The sequence below is a fragment of the Trachurus japonicus genome, chromosome 11 (genome assembly GCF_045865225.1).
Source record: "Trachurus japonicus isolate A0001 chromosome 11, Traja_1.0".
Taxonomy (NCBI): Eukaryota; Metazoa; Chordata; class Actinopteri; order Carangiformes; family Carangidae; genus Trachurus; species Trachurus japonicus.
Window position 1 is genome coordinate 21,048,655 of NC_140917.1, and position 26,509 is coordinate 21,075,163.

At 40.8% G+C, this 26,509-nt stretch overlaps 1 protein-coding gene across 2 annotated transcripts; it reads left to right on the forward strand.

Annotated features, from left to right (window-relative positions):
- On the forward strand, positions 1–25,150 carry triqk (triple QxxK/R motif containing). 2 transcript variants are annotated; one of them, XM_085791669.1, is made up of 4 exons: positions 1–19; positions 4,440–4,514; positions 14,060–14,145; positions 23,789–25,150. In XM_085791669.1, exons 2-4 carry the CDS (start codon positions 4,454–4,456, stop codon positions 23,894–23,896), a joined length of 255 nt encoding a protein of 84 aa, XP_085647795.1. In that variant the 5' UTR covers positions 1–19; positions 4,440–4,453; the 3' UTR covers positions 23,897–25,150. The 2 variants fall into 2 exon arrangements, with proteins under 2 accessions (XP_085647795.1, XP_085647794.1); XM_085791668.1 differs by lacking the exon at positions 1–19 and adding an exon at positions 1,561–1,754.
- Positions 25,151–26,509: the final 1,359 nt, after the last annotated feature.

Here is a 26,509-nt window from a genome sequence, read left to right on the forward strand (position 1 = left end):
CTAATGGCAAGTTAACATGGTAACCTAAGAGCCACAACTTGTAAGTGACACTGACATCTGCTTATTAGTACTAAATAAATAAAACATGAATTCCTCTCACCTCAAGAAAAAACAAAAAAACAAAAACAGAAAGACCTGTTCTGTTACTCAATTAAGTGCCCAATAAGCAATGATGTTTCTAACATCTGTGTGGTAGTAGTAGACAAATAGTGATGGCACCCAACTGTCACTCAAAGAGGCCATATGCTCTCAAGTATGGAAAATCTTAAACCTTTAATCTGCTCGTAGAGTCGTTATAAATAGGGGATGTAGCCATAGAGACCAAAGCATTTTTTGTGAAGACGTCTATTTCTGTTGTAAAGTTGGCCGTTTTAACATAATTTCTGTGTAACACTTATGCAAACCCTTTGTGTGGATGTGCGGAACAATTTCTTTTTTCCATGCAGGGCAATGTTTCAGTGGATAAGAAATAACATCTTTGACATGTCACTCAAATACTTGTTTTTTTCATGAAGGGGCAGGATAAAAGCAATCGCTGTCAATGGTAGTTTCATGTAAAGTAAAGCATAATGCCAGTACATTATAGGCAGATTACATCTATTAGTTACTGCTGTGCTGCATGTAAATGGCATGGCCATGGGAGAGCAGGAAATCATTTTAAACTTCAATAAGTTACAAGCGGTGGCAAGTCTACCCATAATCTGCACAAAGCCCCAGGCAGCAATGAGGCTGGATGCAATTAAGGGAGAAATAAAATTCTACACAGTAAACAAAGAAATAATGTAAAAAGACTGAAAGAGGAATGAACATCCTGGAGTGAGATTGCCTCGGCTTTGATGAGGTTGGCTGTTGCTTTCTTTAATTGTCACAGCGTAATGCTACTGTTTTCAGCAAGGATAACCAAGCCATTCGTTGCACTCTGACAAGGGAAGGATGACTTAAGGCAAAGGTGTCACACTAATATGACTTTTAAATTAATAATACACATGTCTTTGTCATTTGAAATAATAACATGCTTCAACTTCAGGAAGATACAAGACTGCCGACACACTTGCATAATATCGTTCAGGTGTACACAAGGGCTTTGTGATGACGATACGGGAAGACATATGCCAATCATTTACCTGTTTGTATACAATATAATTTTATACACTATTTATATATAATATGATCTATCTATCTATCTATCTATCTATCTATCTATCTATCTATCTATCTATCTATCTATCTATCTATCTATCTATCTATCTATCTATCTATCTATCTATCTATCTATCTATCTATCTATCTTTTATAGCCTATTGTTATACTTTATTGTTTTCACACCATGTCGTATGTTTTCCATACATTTTCCTGCTTACTGTCCTGACTGTATTCATACTGTCCTACATCCTACAACCTGCAGCAGGTTTTGTGTTGAGAGGATGGGAGTATCCCCACTATCAGCGGCTCATGTGCAGCTCCTCCGGTGTTTTTATCTGATCGTCCCGCCCCCGTCTTCGTCCTATTGGTCCACCGGACACATACCCCGTGTCTGATTGGACGAAACGGCCGTCCGTCGTCGACGTTGACGAAGAAACCAGGAACTATCAGGAAAGAAGTGGTGTGTTGGCATTCCGGCGAAAATTAGATCAAAGTGCAATAAAAAGCCGTTTCTTCTTTCGTCCTGCGTGTCCACGTACAAGAGCCAGGCGCCTCGTGATGCAGAGACGTTTCTACTTGATCGACGTACTTTACAAATAAACAACGACAGTGTAAGTATCTTCACCCATACAATGACTGAAGAAGGCTGCTTCAGGTCAATTACATCTGCATTGAAATGTTTTTCGCTGTGTTGTGTTGAATGGGAGTTTGCTCGGAGGCTAATAAAGCACTTCTGCTAATTCAATAATATGTCAGTCTTGAAAACATTCTTCCGGTTTGCAGAGAGAAAAGTAAAAGCCTAATGCATCCTGATATAGCTATCTGTCCTGAGACAAAGCCTGTCCTAATACAGGCACCCTGTAGGCTAATAAGTTTTCTGTTGACACTGTTTTAAGAAGGTATTAGATGAATTTAAAAGAAGTGAGCATCAGCACATTCATTTCATTGCAATTAGGATAGATAGACAATTAAACTGTACTTGATATAATGTTGTCCACCTCTGCAACAGAGTGAGAGGGCACAGATACAGTAACTGACTTCCTGAGTCCAGTGTAACATTGCTTTGCTCTGTGTTTTTCTGATGATAGTCCAATCCTCAATGAAACAGAGCAAAGCAGAAGTTGTGCACATTGGAGAAGCTGGGGCACAAAAAAACCTCAACCTCTAAAACCAACTCCAAGTAGTAATCACTTCTCTGACACATTTTCATCAATAACTGAACATTAAAGCTCTCATGAAGGTGGATTTTAATGCAGAACTGTTGCATCAGACTGTATTTCTCTTAGTTTGGTGGACCTAAAATTAATTTTCATCCAGTGTAGTTCCTGTTTTCTGTTCTGTCCACATGCCCTCTGGCGTCAAGTCTTAAGGGAAACTGATTTGCGTATTGGTTTCTATTCCTTCTATGCAGTCTTGTGGAAATTTGATGCTAACTTTCTAAATTTTGTTGCGTAACCATACCCATGCAGCAAATATTATTATTATCTGACATTTAACTCCTTGGATTAATTTATGCAGCGCAGTGCACCTGCATATAATAATTTTAATCATTAAAGTCATTGTTAAAAAATGTCACACTTGCTAGGCCTAGATTAGATTTCCAATTAAGTGAGATTACGGTTTACACTGACTAAAATGCGTTAATCCTATTGTCCTTTATATTTGTTAACTACAAAAATAGATGGTAAATTATTTCATGAGCACCAACACTGTGATTGTGACTACAGTGTGCTTAGATTTTTTTTCTCTAATAGTCAGCATATTGCCTCGCTTTTTATAGCTCACAGCTGCAAATTCAAAACATACCATAACACATGATGGGTAGAAGTTTCCGAGGGGAATCACTACGGGTGATGGCAAAGGTTTGAAACGTGTTGTTTTTGCTGGTTTATGATAACACTGACTGTGACGATGCTGCACAATACAACATACTGTGTCCAACTGTAAACATTACATTTTGGACAATTTCCTCTCTTCCTTTTGTCCTCCTCTCGCTTCCTTTAATTTGCTGACTGTGGTTTCCAGCTGCTGGAGAACAATAGCCGTGCATATATCCTCCCTTTTCTGCTGGCACTAACAGTGTTTGAAATGTAGGTGAAAACAGTGTTTTTAGTGTAAGGTAAAATCCAGGTCTCCCAGGGCAGCAGCAGCAGTCTCCCATGAGAAGGTATCAGTCAGCACAGGCAGCCAGCCACGCTTCTTGAACATGCTAATTCAGTCTCTTCCCTCTATTCCCCGGCTGCACCTCTAGACTCTCCACCGCTCTTGTTCTTCTTGGATGCACATAGGTTTTTTTTTTTTTTTCCTTTCGTATTCACCTCTCAGTTCTCCCCTGTGCGCACCTGCTTGCACATTTTTCTTTCTGTCACATGTTAACTTTTTTTTCCAACTTATCATCAATTATCATTAGATTAACACGGCGTGATAGATGTGCAGCATTATTTGCTTAAGCATATGAGCAGGCGACGGCGTGAATGTTTCCTTTTAATAATTCTCATGTCTTTTAGCCAAGGGAACATGTTAGAGATTTCGGTATCATCAGTAAGCTTGGGCCTGCCCCTCGACTCACACTCGCTTTTTCCACTATTTTAAACAAAAGGCTAGACTATTGATTGATGCAGTGTGTTGTGAGGGAGCCTGTCTGGAATTTAGAGCAGAGTGCTCACTGAGAAACAAGGATGTTGGATGGATGCAAGAAACACACAGAGAAAAAAAGTATTATACAGACTTGTTTATTTCTATTGAGTGTCTATACATCTATACATGCACATGCTTTGACATTAACGTGCACTCGCGGCAGCCCTGCTGTGCCACCTGGAATTTTATTCTGTTACACAAGCATGGTCACACACTTGGTTAGTTACATGTGAAACCTGAGCATGCTATTTATATTATTCTCAACTCTTTCTCTTTACGTCCCTGTGAGCTGTCAGGGTAATCAAAGAGAGAACTCGTGGTGTGAAGGGAAATGGCGTTAGACTAAATGAGATGGATAGGAAGTGCACATACTGTGAACATAACACACATCGAAGGTGGTGAGAATGAATTTAATTATGTCTAGCAGATGTATGTGTAAGATAAACCATCTGCCTGATCAAAACCGACTACTCCTCTCTATATATGATTGTGTATTAACTTGAATCCTTGCTACCGATTTCACAAGTTATCTCAGCCTACAGTAACAGGAATGGAGCTATATCCGTATTTGATTAAACTAAATGATCAGGTGTAACCACTGAGGCCCAGCTGTGAAATTCTCTCACTCTGAAGGTTGTTTTTCCTTTTCGTCTTATCAGGCTGAGGAGGGAAAATGGGGAAGAAGGATGCCAATGCCACCGGATTACCAGTTGATCAGTACCGAAAGCAGATTGGTGAGTCTCCTGTTAATCAATTTATTGATCAATGGTAAATTAGTCCGCTGCAATCCAATCAAGAAGCATCGTATAGATGTTTTTGACATTGGTTTTAAACAGATGTAAAGAAGTGCTCAGATTGCCTCATTGTTTCGTCACTTTAAAGAAGTTCTCTGGGCTCTCCGGGCGTCTGCCTTTAATATTGCATGTAGTATGCTCTTTGACTGACAGTTTAATCAAAAAGATAATCAATACATTAACTGGCAATTAAAACAATAAGGTCTGTTCATTAATTCATGATGCTTTTTGACAGTTGAGATTGGTCTTCGACTGATTGTGTAACTGCATTTCAACAAAAATCATTACTCACTGCTTGATGTGAGCCGTCTCAACCACAACACAGTAATCAACTCAGTGTTCATAGAAACAAGCTAATGTCAAGCATAATAAATTATACATGGTACTGTGTTGCAGTAAAACTCTTAAGTGTATTTCCCAAAGTGCCTAATAGCTCAACTTTATTGAAGACCTTTAGTGACATTGGCTATGTAAGAAATAACATAATTTCTTAGCACCGTGACCCTTCTCCAGTTTGTAGTGGATTAAGAAACTTCAATGCAGATCCTTTGGATTAGAACTAGTATACAGTACATGCTGTGGAAGTAATTACATGTAGAGATGAACAAGCAGCCTCTGAGGTCACGTTACAGACGGACAGCAAGTTTTCGTGCTTAAAAAACTGCCCCTTTCATATCATGTCAGAAGCTGTTTTGTCAAAGTTAAATACTGCTCTAATCCTGCGGTACTTTGTTTCCCCATCTTTCCCCTTACATCACAAAGGCCTAACTAAGGCAATATGGTTGGTATCAATCAAAAGTTCGGTCCCCTTCAGCATGCCAGCTGTGGTTGCTTGAAGATCACAGCTCATATCATGTCTTTTTGTTTTTGTTTTCCTCTTGTGGAGCAAAACCAAAAAGTCGCCAGTGGCAAAGCAGGATAATTGTGAGCAGCTATGAGTGACGCAAACACACAGGCTTAAAGTTTTTACTTTAAATCCCAGGAGTGGTATATTGTGCACTTGAAATGCTGCAAAGTAGTCTTCTTAGATACAAAAGGTGCCTGATTACAGATCAAAGGAAGAAGATTTTTAAACAAAATGAGACGAGGCTATCACAAAATCTCTGGTATTGGTCTTCATCAACGAGTAACCTTACCAGGAACCAGGAGAAACACGTTCCTTCAGTTGAGATGATAACAATCACAGCTCTGGAGGATGAGCCGACACGAGTGACACCATCCAGGTGATGGAAGCTGTAAAAGTAACACCTTGGATTTTTATGACAGATGAGTGTATCCATGGTGATTCCTCTGATTGTTGGAAGTCTGAGAAGAAGGTTTTTAGAGGTAGTCCTCTGACATTTCACGTTTCAGTTCAAGCCTCCCATTTGGTAATGACTGGGGTTTTTCATGTCATTCAGTGAGACAGGCCTGAAGGTTTTTAAATCTGGAAGACAAGACAAATTAATCTCATTAGTAGCTCATCCATGCTACCACGATGCAAGAAGAAGAGGAGTCACAGAGGCATTCAGTGCACTTAGAACACGGCTCTCTTGAATACTCGATTCTGATTGGTCAATCACCAATATTCTGCGGTGTTTATTTCTCGATAGACCACCGCTGAGCGGACCGTTGCTAGGGACTCCATAGCAACGGCCGACTCTGCATGTCCGGTCACGGCCGCTGTTTTGCTGAGCCTCCTCCCGTTCGTGCATTTGAAGCCTTTGATAATCAAACAGTGGATCGATGGATTACCATACACGTTACGTGTATTTTGTGTAGTCCTATCTGTCATAAACAAGAGATTATGGGGTGCGTTTGTGTCGCGGAGCTACAGAGAGGAGAGGAGCTGTGACACGGTCAGAGGTTCTGATGCAAGTTTACTTTTCAGCCACGATGTGGAAATAACTTAGGAGCCTCCACTCTCCCTGTAACAGGTTACAAGTCGTTTATCTAACATCACTATTAGTCCGAAGCTATTTAATGACGGTAAAAATGAAACACAAGGTAAATATCCTGCATACTTTCTCTTTTCTGTGCTGCGCTGGTCAGAGCGGCGTCCCGAGCAACGGTCTAATTTTACATGAATAAAATCTCTTTTTATCATTATTTTGTGTTACATTATTGAATGATTTAGTTGTAGGCCCTGTTCTAAGCGGGATAATGTATAGTTGGTCGGTTGTTATGGAGAAATAAACCCCGACAGGTTGTATGGAACCCCTCCGCTTCGCGTCGGGGTTCCATACAACCTGTCGGGGTTTATTTCTCCATAACAACCTCCAAACTATACATTATCCTTTACATAACTGTGTTTAAGGATGCAATTTGAAAGAGAACCTCCAAGTTGGCTTAATATTTACCAATGTCCATTTAAATCCTCACCCGGAAGTGGTGAGGACATGACAGATTCTCTTATTTTATCATATCCAATTTGCCATCCAATGTTAAAAAGAGCTTTATTTGATCAGTCATCCAAGGTAAACATTAATCAGGAGGATCCTGAAACCCTGCTGACCTTAGATGTGTTATCCCTGCATACAAATATACCTCTTTGAGGGTGTTAGAAGCCCTCAACTTGTTTTCTTAACCAGAGAAGTGGGAATAAAAGATGCTTGGATAAAGTCTTTAAATGCTGTTCTTGACTTGCTTGTTAAAATGCTAAAAAAAAAAAAAAAGTTGTTTCATGACTGGTAAATCATTCAAAACAGCAGCTCTTTCATGATCACAAGGAGTTGCCAGAATCTCTATTTTCCTGTTGGAGTTTGCCTATTGCCCTCAGGAAGACCATCAGCTCCGTGCTTCAGTGAGCCCTTTTCTGAAGCAGACAGCACTGAGATAGTCATGGTCTTCACGACTAATGCTTTTCACACAATCCAGACTTCTTCAGAACATACAGGTTCTTGGATTAATGTCCACTGCCCACCGGACATGTAGTCCACAGTTTGTTCGGCCAGCCAGTTAGCTACAGTAGCTAATCGATGTTTACAGTGGACCGGCCCCCTTCCTCTCAGAAGATGGCTCTTTGTCGTTTGATACAAAGCCTCAGATTTTCCTGGGGTTTCAAACTCATAGTGAGGGGATAAGTATTAAAAGGTTCATGAGATGGTCTTTTGAGCACAGATTTTGCACATTTTTATCACTTTTACATTGTGCTCTTTGTATCCTATCCATCTTTTCTAATCCCATCTGCCAATGTTTAAAAAAAAATGTCATTGTCAAACTGAGAGAGATCACTATATTTATCTTTCTCTCATGTACAACATAGCCTTTTGAGATATTTCCTTGTTTTGTTTACTCTGTGAGACTATAGGAGCTGGGCCTCATAAAGCAGCACCATGGTTGCGTATGTTTTCATATTGGGACAGAAGAATTGGATTATTTAGCCTGCAGATATCCCTTAACCGCCTGCCATTGTGTAAAACGCGGCAGGTTCAACAAATGAGAGACAGACATAACATAACAAGCTCATCTCCCACTGTCACATCCCTTACCTGGGGCGCAGAAATCTTGTTTTTTCCTTTTTCCTTCCCATTTAGTGTTTTTCTTTCTCAGCACATCTCATCAATTCAAAAATATGTAACAGAGGTGTCAGGGACACTTTGGTCCACTCTCCTCCACCGCCTCCCTCCAAACCCTCAATTTCTTCCATTTTCCCTTCCTTTTTGAAAAGAATGGCCATCAGGCAATTTCAGTGAACCACTGTTTAACAGCAAAGGTGGAAAACAGTGCGTGTGGGGGGGGGCATTGGAGAGGAAAATGAAGTCTTCAAAGATAGCATGGGGCTGGGTCTTCTGAGAGCTGGAATGGGCAACACATGGTAATTTAAAATCGTAATAGGGTGACTTATTCATGGTGCATCAGCAGTAGTCCAGGCTGGTTGTTGAGCTGTACCATCATCTCTGTTGGAGTGCTTTTGTCATGTCAGATGGCCATCAAGGGGCCACTGCTGACACTCTTTTAAAATACCATTATTAAGCCTGTTATAATTGACTACTCCAAGCTGCCCTCAGGAGAGGCAAAGCTTTAGTGTTCTTACATGGAAGTGCAAGTGGTCACTCTGCTGCTGCCCACTGAACAAGCCAGAGAAAATTGACTGCACGGATACACCTACATTTTCAAGTACAGCACAGCAGATTGGAAAAATATTGGCTTAGAGGGCATCGTTCACATCTTGAAGAAGATGTATAGGAAATCGTCTACCTGGCAATCAAGTGTGATAAATTTAGATGCTATAGGGCTTAAAGGAGTGCCTTTCTTCTCTTTTCCTTATATAACAGATAGTCTTCATTTAGTTGGCAGAAAGCTGACTGTGGTCAAGTTGTAATCATATTTTCATGCATGTCTGAGCTCCACCTGAGATTTGAGCCCCCTTCCCTCCTGTGACATGATGCAAAGGAATAGGCATAAATATCTCCCAAGTGTCTGGCATCAGCCCTCCAGTTCCACTGCCATGCATTGTGGCAGATGCCAGCGATCTGCACCATGTGGTCATTGGCTATTTGGCCGCCATGCTAGACAGACACAGAGGAAAATCATAGCACCACGAACTGTCAGACATGCTGTCAGTGTGTTGTCATTGTCCCAGGATTCTCAGAGACTACAGGATGGTGGCCTGTCTGCCCAAACCACCCCATCACTCTCCATGTTGTGCTTAATGCAGAACTGTTAGTCCCACTCCCCATGGACACCAACACGTACACTGAATTCCTCAGATATGAAGCCTGTTTCTCAAGACACTCTTGTTTTGTTGTTGTCATGACAGTTGTGTACAGTAGCGTATGGTAGCATAATAAATGTTATTACTGTAATTTGTTCATGTGATACTCCACATAATGAATGGCCTGTTTGTTTAAAACTAACCTGACCTGAGGTCACATGTCTGCATCCAATAGAGAAGCACCAGGTTTTTGTCATATTTGAAAACATGGCACAAATTGAAAAGAAGCTATTGAATGGACAAGTGGAGATAATAAAAATGCCAGATCCCCCTGAAGGCCTGTTTTTATTTTTTCAAACCAGCCTATAGAGCTCGGCATGCAGAGGTCAGTCTCCCATGTGATCCACTGATCTTCAATTGATGAACAACAAACAACGAGTTTCCTGAAGCAGTCCAGTGTTTTAATTTATGGCCCATGTTTGGTCGATATAACAAAAGTCCTTGATTATTGTGGCAGTAGTTGATTTTCCACAGTTATTTGACACAAGTAAACAAGACGACAGCAGCTTTTTAGAGACAGAATGCTACTGTTTTTTTATACAGTATTCTTAATTTATTTTAATCATAACAAAAATATGTCAAATAGATCTCCTTTACTAAATGATGCATGACTGAAATGTGAAATGTTTGAAAGCAAGTCATGATTCAGTTTTAACAGACACATTGTTATAGGCTGGATATGCTGGTTCTGATGCAAGTGATGGTTCACCAGTGGCATGAAACCGTCACAGATTAGCTGCCTGTCACACTCATCAGAATATTAACACTGTGTAAACAAATACTTAAATCCCTTTTTTATATAACTTCTTAAAGCAGGATTTTCCACCTCTGCCATGACCTTAACAACCCAGATACATTTCATATGAACCCTGCTGTACATTTTTTTAAATGACTCAACCCAGTACAGATAAATTGTATAGTCAATGGATGGATGGATAACCAATCTACTGTAAGTGTGCGATCTTTTTTGTACATCATACGATAAGTAATCCACAGAGGCATCTATAAATTACCTTCTTGTTGGCAATCTCTGATCTAATCCTGCAAGAAGAAACCACTGAATAAATTGTTAGTTAAAGGGATAGTTCACATTTTGGCAAATTGGCCCATTGCCATAATCCCTATAGTCATAGAAGTAGGTTTGTTACCTTTAATTGTCGGTGTGAGCTATTTTTAGAACGGCGGAGTTGCTCAGAGCTACGCTACGGAGGCTCATGGGATTTCTTGGTTTCCCTCATCAAACTCATCAAATACACAATTCAACAACTCTCATGGACAAGTTGTGACCTGCACATTCACCACGCTATGAGATACAGTAATAACGTAATGTAAATTCATGCAAAAGCATGGTGAATGTGCAGGTCACAACTTGTCCACGAGAGCGTTTTGGAGTTGATGGATTGTGTATTTGATGAGTTTGATGAGGGAAACCAAGAAATCCCATTAGCCTCTGTAGCGTAGCTCTGAGCAGCTCGCGGCTCTGCTCCGCTGTTCTAAAAATATCTTGCACCAACAAATAAAGGTAACGAACCTACTGCTATGACTATAGGGACTATGGCAATGGGCGAATGTTGAACTATCCCTTTAAAAGACAAATAATGTGGGTAAATTTTGAGATTTGTGATTTCTTTTGGAATTATCGTTTTTGCTTCTAATTCTTACTCAAAGAATATAAAATTGATGGTGTGATTTTTCGGGGGTCTTGTCCCTTTATGTCTCAAGTATTAATTATTGGCCTGGGCAGCTCTAACAATGAACATTGAACAAAAATGCATATTATCAGAAAATAGTTGCAGCTCCTGCAATTTGGATATTGCACTTGGCCAAATTGCAATTTGGATTACGTTGTGTTTAATTGTGCAGCCCTATATGTTGTTGTGTTGTCACCCTGCTCCTCTCTTGGCATATTCTGGCAGATTTGCCTTTATGGTTTAATGCACTGTGTAAACTGAGTGTGAACATGGAGTATATTCAAACAGTAGTACATGCAGCATAGGTATTTACCACTGCTCTTCTGGTGTCATTTTAATGGCCAGATTGTGTGACACACAAATCACATACCTTTCCCCTTCTCCTTCAATCACATGTGGCTAATTTTAGCTAATAACTCCTACCTGTCTCCTCATGCTAAACAGAACAATAGCTCAGGATAAAAACGCAGTGATGCAATGATGAAAAAACCCGAAACGCGTTGAAGAGAATCTGCAGTAATGGCGTGGGAGATGAGGGCCACTTTTACTTTTCTCTTGTCCCCTTGACACGAAATCACTGACGACCTCAATGAAAGGCACTCTCAGCGGAGCCTCTCAGCGGGCACTCCAGGCCGCCTCACAAGGGCTAATGTTCCTCTGAGACACGGCATTGTGGTTGCTGTACAGGAGGACAGTGATGCCTTTTCAGCGTGGCAGGCAGAAGCAGGGAGGGATGGGAGGGACGGCGTGTAGCCCAGCGCAGGTAGATAATTGGTGACAGAAAGTGTCTACAGCACCGGTGCAGCGGGGGGAACGGCTGTGACAAATAGGAGTGCTCATAATCCCAGTTCAATATCATCAGGACTGTGTGTGTGTGTGTGTGTGTGTGTGTGTGCGTGCGTGTGTGTGGGCGTGCAGGCTTCAGACCCAAGCAAACAAACCACAGGAGAAAAGCAACATGAGGTTTTAATAGGAGCAGAGCTGTAATACAACAGCACTACAACACCTTACACAGTCAGACGTAATTCTTTGGCATTTCTCCTCAGTATCAATGATTCATACTCCTACTTGGTGTAATTATTCTGATTTTGCTCCAGTTAAGTATTGATTCTTACCAGATGGTTATGGGTGTATTGGGTTGTGACGATTTGTTTCACATAAACATAATTTCTCCATGTAGACGTGGAACAAGTTTATCCCCACAGCTCAGGTGAAACTGCAAAACCGCTTTAAAAAAAAGAAAGAAAGAAAAATCTGCCTTTGAAATTTAAACCCCAGCTTGCTTAAATTCTAATATTGTTTTGTCTTTTGAGTTTCCCTGAGCACTTTTTTTCTTTTTGTGCAGCAGAAAAGGTACCATGAGAGATAACAGATTGCCAAACAAAGTGAACTACTATTAAAACGGAAAAAAGCAAATAGTCGACTTGCTGGCTTCAAGTCTGTGCACAGCTTTTTTTTCTTGGTAAACTTTTAAAAATCTGTATTTATGGCGGCCACATGAGGCCAATAGAGTTTCAACAATTCTCTGCATGTTACCTGCAAGACAAGATAATTACCTATTCTCTATTCATTTTTACACTTTTTTTTTTTTACACACCTTTCAAGATGTTATCTCACCCTGTGCTTTCTTCTATTTGGTCCTGCAGTGTTTTTTATGTGGCTTCTTGCAGCCTTGCCACAGCCACAACCAGCCATTTTTGCAGTCTGAAAGTTTTCCCTCTGTTTCTGTGAATGGAGAACAACCTGAGGTGCCCTCCAATCAAATTTCCCCCTCTCCACTTTCTGACAAGTGGAGGAGACATCCAGTGGCCCTCCTAATGAATTCCCACTAGCGCACTGTCTGCTCCTGGCAACATGCTCCCCATTTCTATTAGCCCTCCACTGAGTCGGAGGGAGGTGGAGGAGAAGTCCGTGACCAGGAGGGATGGAGAGAGAGAGAGAGAGAGAGAGAGAGAGAGAGAGAAAGAGAGAGAGAGAGAGGAATTGAGTGGAAGATCTCAGAAAAAAGAGAAGCAAAAGGAGTGAGATGGTTGAAAAAGAGACAGTGTAGTAGTATGAAGCTCTGTTTGTTTTCAGAATCACAACATACACACAACTCCGTAGCCCTCCTGTCTTTCTGGCTCATTTTCAGTCTTTTCTCCCCCACAACCTTTTCAGAGGGATGTGGATGCTTTTTTTTCTCCTCCTCCTCCCTCTTCCACTTGTTTCCTCTTCCAATGTAAATGAAGTTCAATTGGCTTGGGGTAAAAACTCAGCATGTCGCATCACTAACTGAAAAAAAAACCTTGAAGCTGGCCCAAGGGCTTGGTCCCACTCCGTCAAACACATATTATTCTATCCTTATGAGGATGAAGACGATCCATAGATTCCCCAGCCAGGATCTCAGCTCTCGCCCTAATCTAATCCTGTTCTATTCCCTCACACTGAAGTCCTAAAAATACCATCTTTAAGGACTTGGTAATATGTCCACAATATGAGTCACACACACACACACCGCCACACTGTTTAGCAAGCTGTTGCCCTTCCACCCTATTGTTAGCAAAGTTCCTTTTCCTGCAGTGTGTTATTTCTAATTAGACCCAGACAGTCGGCTCTGCCTCGTGTGAAACACACACACACAAACACACACACACAACCAGGTGGCTGGTTTGCCCCAAAGACTCACCCTTAAGACTTGAGCCCACGGGAAGTCAGAGAAGCACAGGTTGAACCGTGTGCAGCTCAGACCAGACAAACGCTCTGTACTTACATGTGCAGAACATTGTTGAACTTCTGAAAGTTCAGAATTACATTTCACCATCTTTTATTCTTGCTTTTATTAATTTGTATACAGTTTTTACAAGTTACAGTAGAAGGAAAACGGTGAGAAGGCTCAGACCTTGTCATTGCTGCCTCAGTTAAAACATATCAATCCTCTCTCAAACCTGTCCTGTCATGAGTTGCATTTTTCTTCTTGTCATTTGGAGTAAATATTAAAATGGAGAGACTGCTAATGGAGCTTGTCTTTGAAATTACAGCAGAACTCAATACAACAAAACATAGTATTCAAAATGACACCAGCTAGTTCTACAGTGATTTGATTTTCTTCTCTCTTTCAGGCAAACAGGACTACAAAAAGACAAAGTCGGTCTTGAAGGCCACACGGCTGAAAGCTGAAGCAAAGAAGAATTCCTCTGGATTCAGGGTGAGACTTTCCTGGACTTACTTTCTGTTTCACATTACCGAGGTCTGTTATCTGTATGTCTTCTTCTATTTCTGCCTGTCTGGTCTGGCCCATCTGCCTGACTGTCTTTCTGCCAACCATCTTCTTTCCATTTGTCTGTCTGTCTGCCTGTCGGTTGGAGAGCCTGCCTCACCAGATCACATTTGATATCCAAGACCCTTAACTCCTTTACAACTTACTGTAGGTCCTTTGGGAAGGTAACGGTATAAATCCGTCTGAAATGATGTGACGTGGCCCCCTGCCTATCTGTTTAAGATCTGTAAAGGAGCTGAAAACTATCGGTGAGGAAAGGAAGGATCCCTATAGAATAAAATTTACAATGTACTCAATCACATCCGCAATGACATAAAATACGGCTTTTTAACACATAATGAATTCCTGGCAGGTTTAAGAGTCAAAAATCTCCATTGGAATGAGACAAGGAAAGACAAACGCAGAAAAGAAAAAGAGAAAAGGAGGGGGAGCTGAGGAGTGATGTGCATGTACGTAGGACACAAGATTTTGTTAAGTTTTTACACTGAAGTAGTGACGCTAAGTTATATTATTTTAATATTTCAGAAGAATCTAAATTAAGAAGAAATATGAAGAACATTCTCAATAAAATATTTAAACAACTGTATGTGAATGACAAAACAGACCCAGATGAAGCTCCAGGTTCAACCAAAAATGTTGGCAATTTTATGAAAGATTTTTTCACATCTCAATCCCAGTCATCATCTCATGTTATTACATAGACCATATGGCTCAAAAGAATTAAATGCCAACTTTTAAATCCTGGATAACAACAATGACTCCACCTGAATTCAATATATCCTTATTGACAAAGGAACTTGCACAGACTTGAACATTGATAAATATTGAAATATTATGCTACATGTGGAAAGGACAGAGAGTTAAAGTGCATGGCACAGGCATTATACTTGACCATGTCTTTTGTATTGTTAGTCTTTTGCTGTTATGCACTTGAAATCAAGCATTGTGTCCATTCAACAATTCTGCATCACTGCTTATACACGCTTTTTAGTGAAAATATTTGAAAGAGACAGAGTGTAAAGGAGAAAAGGTATAAAAAAAAGTGATAAGATAAAGTTGGGTAATGTGTAAGTAAAAGGGAGGCGAAGGTGTTGCCAGGCTTGAAAAGTGCGTCTCTTGCCGCTGCTTTGTCACACTGCAGCGATTAGGGGCTGTTGTGCAGGCAGAGACGGATGACTCCACGTTTATCACTCTGGCAAACGTGCCACCGCTGTTTATGCTTTACCTCATTCATTTGGCCTGCCAACAAACAATTTTACTATTTCAAGGTTTTTCCTCTTGCCAGTGAAATTGTTTGTGAATCTACAGTCTTAGGTTTTTAAATCCTCTTTAAAATTGCAAACACCATTTGATGGAATCAAGTCCTGTGTGGGGCTTTTCTCATTCTTTTTCTTTTTTTCTTTAAGGTGAAAGTCAGTTGTAAGAAAACATATCTCAGACATGTCTGCTGTTGTTTTTTTGCATGTTTGTTTTTCTTCATGGCTTTGGAAATTGGTTCTGTTTACAGTACATCAAAAGCCAAAAGGCTTCACTTCCTCATTAAGCTTCAGTTGGCATGTAGTACACATAGATGAACAAATCATAGTGAGGATTAAACACTGGGTGAAACGGTCAGGTTTTAAAATATGCATCTCTTAGACACGCACGGCCTCATTAAGCACGTCTTTAATCCAATTAGATTAGTCCATATCTTGAAATATTGATATTGCTCATGAATAATTCAGGTTTTTCATGCCCAAGACGAGGAGAATTTTCAGGGGTCGGATTAAAAATACCTCTGGGACGAGGATATTAAACTGACTTAGACCTCTTGGCCTTCAGTTCGATTGAAATTCAGCCCAGATGTAATGGATATTTGGTCACGCTTGCTTTCCCATCGAGTCCTTTTAGCGTTATATAAAGTTGTGATTTTTACACAGCTTGGCGATGACAGGAGAAACACGCCCCCCCCCCCTTTCCTTACTGAATCCTTTGGTTGCTGGCAATGATTTGGTTATGGTTTATATAGGCATGTTGCTCTTTGCATAAATCTTCTCTTCTCTTCTCTTCTCTTCTCTTCTCTTCTCTTCTCTTCTCTTCTCTTCTCTTCTCTTCTCTTCTCTTCTCTTCTCTTCTCTTCTCTTCTCTTCTCTTCTCTTCTCTTCTGTGTAAATGCTGCTCTCAGATGCAGCTGGCATCTCAGAAGGGCCAGCAGACATGCGGGCACAGAGAATCTGGCATCGACCGGGGCAGCCTGTCTCGGGGCTCTTCCTAGTAGCAGGGCAGTCTGGATAAGTTGGCAGAGAAAAAGATGGAGGGACGAGGAAAGAGAGAGCGACAAAGGGAGAACTTCTGTTCACTCAACAGCGATCAGTTGTTTGGGGTGCGCAAAATACTGACCTGAGAAGCAGAGGAGACCGACCACCTGTTGTGCTGTTGCATGTTTTCCTAGAGACGTCGAGTCATGTTGTGTTGTGTTTACGAACATAGCGTTTGTCGCCTGAACGCGGATCTGCAACTCCCATATGAAGAGAGGCATGAGGTCACCCTCAGGTCAGCAGAGATTAAGACGCTGGCAGGAAGTCTTGCTGCAGCCTCTCCTCAGGTTGCCTAGAGAAGAAGAAGCACCTTCGAAGTAGCTCCAATACACGAGCTCGCAGCACAGGAAACAAGCCTAATTGGCACTCGAGCCTTCTGTTCAGTTCTGCACTGTTTTCCCTCAGTCTTTTTTAGTCGCTGAGCCTAGAAAGTTTGGGGAAATATGGACTTGGCAGAGGATGGAGGCTATACCAACTGTCATTTCTGAATGTATGTTGTGTGCAGACCATATAGAACAGGATTTTGTTTTAGTTTACACTTTCCTACTGAATTTCTTCTATTCAGCACAGCAGTTTGCTTATACCATTAATATTTCCTGTGTCATGAAGTTTTATCCTGAAGGAACACCTCTAATTGATAAGAGCTGCAATTACTCAGCACCATCCATAGTTATCACTAATAAAATGTTTCATGATAAACTGAGAGGGATGCTGTGTTGAAAACCTAAGTCCAAACTGTAGCATCTGCGTCAGCCTCCTGAACTGGAGCCGACGTGTGGATCTGTTATCTGTGCTGGCCGATAGGTTTATGAGGCTTGTTTAAACTTTTTAGTTTGACAGATAGCACATGGCGATTGGTAGTTTTATTGCCTTTTTATGCTATTTAATTGACAATAAGATGTATGAAAAGACTTGGTGAGTGGTGATAGTGGTGATGAGGCTTCTCCTGTTCCTGTTTACAAGCCTGCAGGAAAGACAGAGCTGTAAGAGCTTTAGTTATGTAATAAGCCAGTTCGTTTCACTTATCAGTGGATGTAAAGGGAAGAAAGGGTAAAATGTGACTTTATGTTCAAGGATAGCCCCTCTTTTTGGAGGGGGTCCTTATTAACAACAAAAATATAAAACAAGAGTTCAGTCATCAATAGTACAGGTTCATAATAGAAAGTGAACAAAAAACATGATACAATATAGAGACACAGACGCCCATTCACACACACTCGCACACTACAATGCTCCACCAATCCTGAAAAATCAGTTCTGAAAAACATTACAACAGCGTTAATTTAACCAGTCTTGAAATGTAACCTGATGGCTGGTTATTTTACTACTGGGACTTGTACCCATGAAAAACCGTCCATGGCCCAAATGCACCAGCAGTCAGGGGCGTCACTAGGTTTTAAGGACAGGGGGGGCTTAGCAAACTTTTTCACAAACTTTTTTGGACAAGTCTAACAAAGATACAGTACTATGTAAAATTTTTAGGGAACCATTAGATTTGTATTTTTAATCAGTCTGTTTAAAAAAAGAAAAGAAAGCTAAGACCTGTGAGATCATAGACGTGTTAGAATGAAGACAGGTGTTTGAGTAAATAAATCTAGAGTACGGTAGAAAATGTAAATTTTTCATCTCCGCCTAGGAAAAAAAACACATTATTTAGAGTAAATTTAGAATATTGAATCATGGGATAATAGCCCAGTGAACCAAAGAATTAGTAAAGTAATGTCTAATGAGTAACTGTGCAAAAGTAGAACCTGAGCAATTTTTTAACGCAATAAATATTTCACATTAATTAAAAAATTATCGTGGTTATTTTGACAACCACACTGCTATTTAGAGATCTAGTAGCTTACTGTCTGTTGCCTGCTATCCTGCTTTTTAGCTAAAGGTGGAATCTCCCTCTGTTGACATCAGAGCTCCCTACAACTCGTCGTTGGACGCTCGGAGCGCTGCTTCAAACGAATCCGCAGCTACATGGGCGCTACCAACACACAACTGGGAGGGGGGTGGACACACACTTTAGTTGTCCTTAACAAACGAATTAAACGATGGAATTAAATGGAACACAAATCGCAAATAACAAGAGACAGATTCTGTGACAGCTGGGGTTCTTAAAAGGAGAATACAGTATATGTCACATAATAAAAAAACACTAAATTATTTTGGGGGGGCTTAAGAATACTTCAGGGAGGCCAACAAGCTACCAACAACTGCTGGGAGGCGAGCAGTTGTTGGTAGCTCGTGTGTATGTGCCGCCCACATACAGCCACAAACACACAGACAAACTCTCAGGCTTAGCACGTAGGAGCACACAGACTGACATACACGTACGCACACAAACAAACCCAGGAGGAGAATAAAAGGAGGACCAGATGAGGGGATGTCTGTTGAGCTGTGGCTTGTCGCCAAGGTGACAGAGACCCAGCTCCCAGCATGCTGAGTGTGCTGCAGCTGCCGCCGGTGCTAAGAGAGCCACATGATGAAGATGATGATGTGCTTGGGCCCCATCCAGGGGTCTCCATCAGAATGTGGGTAGAGAGACTGTGTGTTGGTGTGTGTGTATGTGGATGTGTGTGTGTGCACGTGTGTGTGTGCTGCCCATAAACGTGTTTGTGAGACAAGACAAGAGTCAACACAGTGGGCCACTCTCGAAAACAATGATCTCAATCAAGTGCAGGTGCTTTCTACCACTCAAGTGTTTTCACCAAAACCCCTCCAGCTTGTTTTCATAGACAAGTCACTATAACCAGCTGTTCTCTTTCTCTTTGAAACCTGAGGCAGAGGAACAGACAGACAGGGTAACAAAAAAATGGATTGAAATGCTTACCTACGTCAGAGACTCAACATTTTCTTTGCAATTTTTTTTGTAAGAATTACAAACGCTTTCTCTTTTTTTTTTCATGTTTTTTTCAAAGCTGCCAGAGAACACAGGCAGAAGCAGAAAACAATCAAGGCACTGTGATTTGGTAACAGTTCTCTTTTCTCTGAGGCCTCGGCAAAATAGAAAAGTAAATCAAGCGGTGGGAGCCTGGCAGTTAATATATGAAACTGAAGTGCATGAAATTTAAAAGTTTTCCAATTAAGCGGGGACTTTAAGCTGTTTGGAGGCTGTCGGGATGGAGATAAACGTGGGCTGAGGCTAATGAAGACCAATGCTGCTGATGACTAGGCACTACAACATGTATACAGATAACTGTGGATGCTGCAACGCCTTTTAATTGTCACCCCCTCCACCGCCACCGCCGCCGCCGCCACCCCCTTCATCAGAGAGGAATTATTATTAGCCCCCCACCAACCCCTCGTTTGTGCCGAGCCTTATCTCGCTCTTGTTTTCCCTCTCGTACTTGCTCTTGTTTTTCATTCTGTCTTTTCTCTCTGCAGTCTGGCCAGTGGGTTGAATTTGCCGTTGTCTCAGCGTATGCCTGCTGCGTACGGCTATAACCCAGCTGATGTTTTCTCAAATTATCATTCATATGTATATGTTTTTGTTTGCGTCTGTGCTTTCAACATCAGTCCCAGCTCCTTCTGTTTTGTCTTGTTTGTTGCCTCTCTGTTTGTCATTCTCCCTCAGTGTAACCTTGTATCACCTCGACCGTCACTCAATACACAGCATAATGAGACATTACAGGCTGACTTAGTTTACATGGCTCAGGTAGTTTTTTTCCCTCCATGAATTGAAAAATAAAATTAAAAATATCTGTATTAGTAGAAATTGAAACTGCTGTTTGACTAAAATCAAACGGTTTGAACTCACATGTCATGTCACCTGTGTTGTCGTGGCCCAGTTTGCTTGTTAAAAACTAATTTCCATGTTCAAATCAAATTATTATTATTTTTTTAATACCCTCCAATCAGCCTGTACTCTGCACTCTCTTTTAAAGCTCTCCAAGCTCTCCAGTGTTGATTAGAAAGTTTGCTGCTAATGAGTTCTCTTGATAAAGAATAACTGGCATTGTTCAATACTCTGAGTGGCCCTAATGAAACTCCAGCTGATGAAGATTGTAATCGTGCGAGCGCCACATAATGAACGAGCGCTCCAAATTCCCATTTTCAAGTTGAATGCCACTCCTCTGGAAAGCCTGAATTTGTTTGACAATTAACCAATAGAAAATCTAAAAAAAAAAAAAAAAAAATAGGGCATTTTTTCGAAGAAAGTTTGCGTTTCACTTGACAAATGTCAGGCGAGCTGTGTAGCCTGGTGGTTGCTGATAGAAGAATAGATATATCATAACTGTGGTCAGTCAGAGCTTGCTTTCTTGCTGTTATTGTGACTGATCGGTGCATGATACTGTACTTTGTGAAAAGTCTTTTTCTTGGATGTGGCTCCAGCTTTTATTCCATATAGGGCTGCAGCTATCGAATATTTTAGTAATCGAGTACTCTACTGAAAATTACATCGATTAATCGAGTAATCGGATAAAACGTATTTTTGCTTGGTTAAAGAGCAATTATGAATACACAAGAGAAAATAACATATTTCACTCAATAATGAATGACCAATTGGTTTCCTTTTGTAGAATCAACTGTTTTTATTTCTTAAATTCACAAGCAAGTATTTTCTGGTCTTGAAACATTACTAAAGAGGCGACTGCTGCTAGCATAAATAAGAATAAATAAAACACAAATAAAAATAAATTAAATTAAATTACTTTCAAGATATCAAAAATAAATTAAATTAAATTACTTTCAAGATATCAAAAATGTTTTCTGCGGAGATGCTGCAACATGGAAGACGTGCTGTTGTGGTATGCAAGGGCTGTGTTACAACTAGAGTGCCTATAGAGAGACATTTTCTGTCTTTTTGTCGCCTTTTTCTCCCTCAGTCAAACACCTATACGTCCGCCCCCCCGTTAAGGTTTCTACCGAATCAACGGTCTCACCGCAACAGATGGTTCACGTCATGATAACTTCAGTATTTTGGCCATTCAAACTTCCACAGTCCATAGTCCTTTTCTTTGTTTGATATTTCAAGAGACTTGGTTAAGTAGCCTAACCATGGATAGCTCCTAGGCAGGATTGTTCTGCTGTGTTGTCGCCACCGTCGCCACCGTCAACCCACCCCCCCCCCCCCCCCCCGGTCGTCGCGGCCATCGCCTCGCCGCCGCCCCCCTCCTCCCCATCTCCGCCGTCATCCGCGGCGGACGGCCGCGCGGGGGGGGGGGGGGGGGGGCCGCACGGTTACGTTCATAGGTTACGTTACGGCGCACGTTGTGCCACATTGAAAGTCCGTGCGGCCGCTTGAACTACAATTAAATTAACGATTCCTCGAGGCAGAAAAAAATCCTCGGACCATTTTTTGTAATCAAGGTACTCGAATTACTCGAGGAATCGTTTCAGCCCTAATTCCATAGTATGTATTGTATATATATTCCATCTTGGAAAAACCCTGAACAAAACAAACATGAATTTTCAGGGTGTATGTGACACTTTAGTGAAACAAAATTTTACAAACCCCAAATACAAATTCTATCCATTTTTTCTAAACTGGAAAGAAAAAAAAACATCTTAAAGCTGGTGGTCAAACCCAAGGGGGCATTTGTCGGTCTGAGAAGTGAAGCTCACTTCCGCGTTCAAAAAACTGAAATCCCCCCGGCTTCCTCTGGGGGCTGGTGTCAGAAGGGCGCATTCTCCATAGACTCCCATGTTAAAATCGCCGACTTTACATCCTCAATAAACATGTTAAAAGCCTGGTGTCAGAACGTTTTTTTTTCTCAATCGATAGTTTCTACCCCCGCACACACTCTGAGGGGGGTGAATTTTTTTTTACGGTAGTTTTACTGTTATTAGGTTAAAATTCTGGCCAATTAGGGCGCGGAAACGTTGAGTGACAGGTCCGAGCAGCTCCGTGGACAGCTGCTTGGAGGCCAGTGGGCGGGTTCTCGGCCGGCCAATCCAACATGGCGCTGTTCAGGCCGCCATATTTGAGTCACAGAAACGACTCCCCAAAACCAATGGGTGACGTCACGGGTGCTACGTCCATATTTTTTACAATCTATGGTCAAACCTAGTCTGGTGCAGCGTACCCCAGCCCCAGGGTTAAGGAACTACTCTAAACTTTGATTTGTTACAATATATATATACAATACAGCATTTCTACCATTATCAATTCTGTAGTATTATGTTTGCCTTCATTGTCACCTGAACCATTTTATTGAGTCACGATTTCCCACAGTGAGTCTCTGAGAGCAGCAGAGAGTGTTTGTGTCATTAATGTGCAAATGGCTCCATCAGAATGAGAACACCTACTGTGGGGACCTGGTTTACTTTTAAAGAGCCTGAAGCCATTTCCACACAAAAACAAAGGTACATTCTAAAATGCATCTGTTTAGGCCTGTTTTGGCCTTTCATCAGCCCTCAGCTTGTTGCTGCAAACAAAGCTTTCAACAATTTAAAAAAAAGAGAGAGAGAAAACCTCTTCAGTGCGAAATTGCTTCAAAAACAGCAGTCTGAGACAGGAAACTGACATATGATTAACAGCTTGTTAACATGTTAAAACAAAACCAACAGGGCTGATTGCTTATTTTTATATGTAAAATGTAGACATTTCTATGTAAAACAACTGTACAAAACATGAATGAGGATTGTACTAAAAAAAACAACTCAAAATTGGTCAGAGTCCAAGAATTACAGTTACTATATAAAACAAAGTCACTGTGTTTTATGGGGCAGTCACCGAACTGAGTGAGAAGTCAAACACTTTCCTGAAGTCATCACTTACTGTATCCAGCAACAACACACCAAAAGTTTTAACAAAGTAAAAGAGAAGATGAAGACACATTTGTTGTTTTGGCACTTCAGTGTGTGTGTGAACAGAAAACATTAAGATCACAAACTGCAAGGAGACAGGGAGGTGTTTGACACAGCGTTTTAATGTTTACCTGCAGCAGTGTGAAAACAGCGTTGACATGTTTGTCTCTATATGCCAAAATGTTTTTTCACTTTCAAGTCTGAAATAAAAGAGTGATGACTGACATTGGTATAGATACATTTGTCTTTTAAGGGCATGGATATAAACAAAAGTTACAGTTTAAATTTTCTTGTATAAAATATTTGATATAAAAAAAGTCTATTAGGAATGCAACAAATCTAGATGAAAAGAAAGACAATGGGGACTTGGCAAATATAGACATGACACTAATAAATAAATACCAGAATTACAGAACGCTTCAAACAAACTCAAGCTGTTCCTAAGTGTAAAGACAGACGAGGGTTCACAGTATATAAATAGCTCCATAAAAGAACCCTGTACTTAAAATGTTTTTCTCTTCCCTTCTCAGGATGCCTTCCTCGTCATCGCAGCAATCGTCTTGTTTGTGCTCTGCGTCTACGCCTTCTTCTACCTCAACCTGAGCACTGAGATTAACCTGGATACGGACGTGGATTAATACTGTTACTGTACAAGACTTGTGTCTAAATGGTGTGGACACAGTCTGTCCCAGTTTTGTATCTTTTTTTCTTGCCGACACATTGACGGTGAACTGCCTCTTATGGAGAAACACTGCAACGCATGAAACAGTTTCAGGCCATTTTTGGGATTTGACATAAATTTCCTCCCGTCCTTTTATTTTCCGTGTGGGGATATGCAATAAAACTGTACTGACATTAATTCTACCACGGTTTTACATCTATATGATTGATTATTTCCCTGATGTAGCTTTGATTCCTGTTCTCTGTAAAAGTCAATGACCCCTTTTGCTTCATGGTACTTGAAACATTCTGCTGCAAAATCAGCAAAAGAAAGCGAACCCCTTTTTTTTTTTTCACACCAGTCTTCCAAACTACAGCCGAGACCAAGCTTTGTTAATCTTATTCTGCAGAGTCACGTCCCTGTGTTTTCTCCTCTAATAGAAAAATGTAAATCTCCCGCTGAAGCTCTCGTCACATCCAGACAAACACTTGCCTCACATTCCAGTGCACAAACCTCTCTCCTCCCGGATATCTGGAGATCACAAAGTGTGAGATTAGAATCCACAAAGCCCTCGTCCTGATTGAGCGTGTGTGCAGAATACAGAGCGACACATTGTACCTGCTGCACATACATGCAGCACTTAGAGAGACACCCACGGGATTAGCATCACAAATATAACGCTGCTCTTTCATTTGAATGGAAATGACATACATGAAGGATGATTGAATAAAGGTGAGCCCACATGTTCCTAACAAGGAACACCTTGTTGGTTTTCTTCCTGTCAATTACTGTATGCGTTGTTGTCCCCTTAAGGCTGTGATGTGTCTCTGTGGAGCAAAATATGAAGGTTAGTCTAGTCAATGCTTCTTTTTCTTCTCTTACTCTTTGTGCACCCGACCAGTTAGATGTAAGGACTGACCTTCTGTTAACCATTTGAGTCCAAGTGCTTCCACTGTTTGAGTTTCTTTGTTAGAAGAGTGGACGGTCAGGGTCTTTTCAACAAGTCCATTTGCTCTTTTTTTTTTCGGTTGGAAATTGCACATAATTATTCATTTTTTGAATACTTTATATTCTGTGCTTTCCACATCACACATCACCCTGAGCTATAAGCAGTTCCGGCGTCTGAACTGATGCATTGATTGTTGAACTGATTCTTTTATATCTGAGTAATCTATAAAAGGCCAATTCCAAATGCACAAAAGGCCTTGTGGCTGCTTTTGTTTCCAGTCTTCTTCTTTAAAAAAAAAAAAAAAGAAAGTCTTATGTCTGTGTGCGATTGTGTTCTGTGGGCTTATGGGATTCTCGAAATGTGAGACACATTTTGAGCTTTCAGTTTCAGCCTTTTCTCCCCTTTTCTCCCATGACCCTCCGACCTCTAGTAAAAGACTACATGTCAAAGAAGCCATTATGATAAGCGTGCACCCGTACCCTCACCCTGTGGCTTTTATCAGGCCGTGGTACATCTAGACCCCCTCCCCACACACACACACACACACACTTCTTCCACATGTGTAACAATAGACAGCCTGACCAAATGGACCTTCATACATGACACCTGTTATCTGAAAGGTCACCATTACCAAACACAAGGGCTCTGACATCAGCACAGTGGAAAAGATCTGGCAGCACGGCCTATTTGTTCAGACCCATGTTTGGCAAGATGAGATGCTGGCTATACTTTTCCCAGTGGTGTAATGGTCAGTGCTATTTTTATGTTGCTTTGTTTGGTGTAGATATAAACATTTTATTATTTGCTTTGTTATTATGATTCAGTTACTGGATACTGTGTGACATACTATTCATCATTACTTTGTAGTTCTATTGCTTTAAAAATGACCAGAATCATGTTTGTCTTTATAAGGAAATGAAAAAGTGTATAATGTTAAAAGATTAAAGGACAATTTCACTTGCAATTCATTTATGTCGTGTGACTTGATGGATTTTCATCTTTGAAGTCTGGACCCTTTAGCTGATGATTCAAATTTGTCACATCTTAAGCCGTTTATGTGGCAGTGTAATTACTGTAATTGCAAATATTAAATGATCTAAAAGAGGGGGTTGAATTTAATCACGATGACAACTGATCAGGCTGTGCATACCCAAGATAACACCTTGACATTAAGTTTAACTACCAGTAATGTTTCATTCTTCTTTAGCCCTACAGGTTTATATTTCGCTGTTAAACGAAGGTGTGTAGTCGTTACTTTGTGTCTTAAAAGTTAATGAATAAAAAATTATTGCCGATTTACTTTTATGGGCTAAAAGCTCGCCATTATTCCTCTTAGATCATTTTATTTCCGAGCCATAAACAACAGTGTTCTATCAGTGATGGGTTGTTAAATTGAATCGACTTCATTGGTCCACGTGTCATGTCATGGCCTTTTCCTTATTAAGAGCAAATCTGTGTGTGTCAACAGTGAAGCTGTGAGGATGTTGACACAAGGATTCCCTTAGTGTCTGAGATCAGATGCGGCAGTGAGATTGGAAATATTCATTGTTGTTCAGGCTGCACGCGGCGGCGTTAATCCACAGCAATGACAAAAAGGACACGAGTGTGACGTCCCTGCGTGTCATGTGACGTCTGCTAATT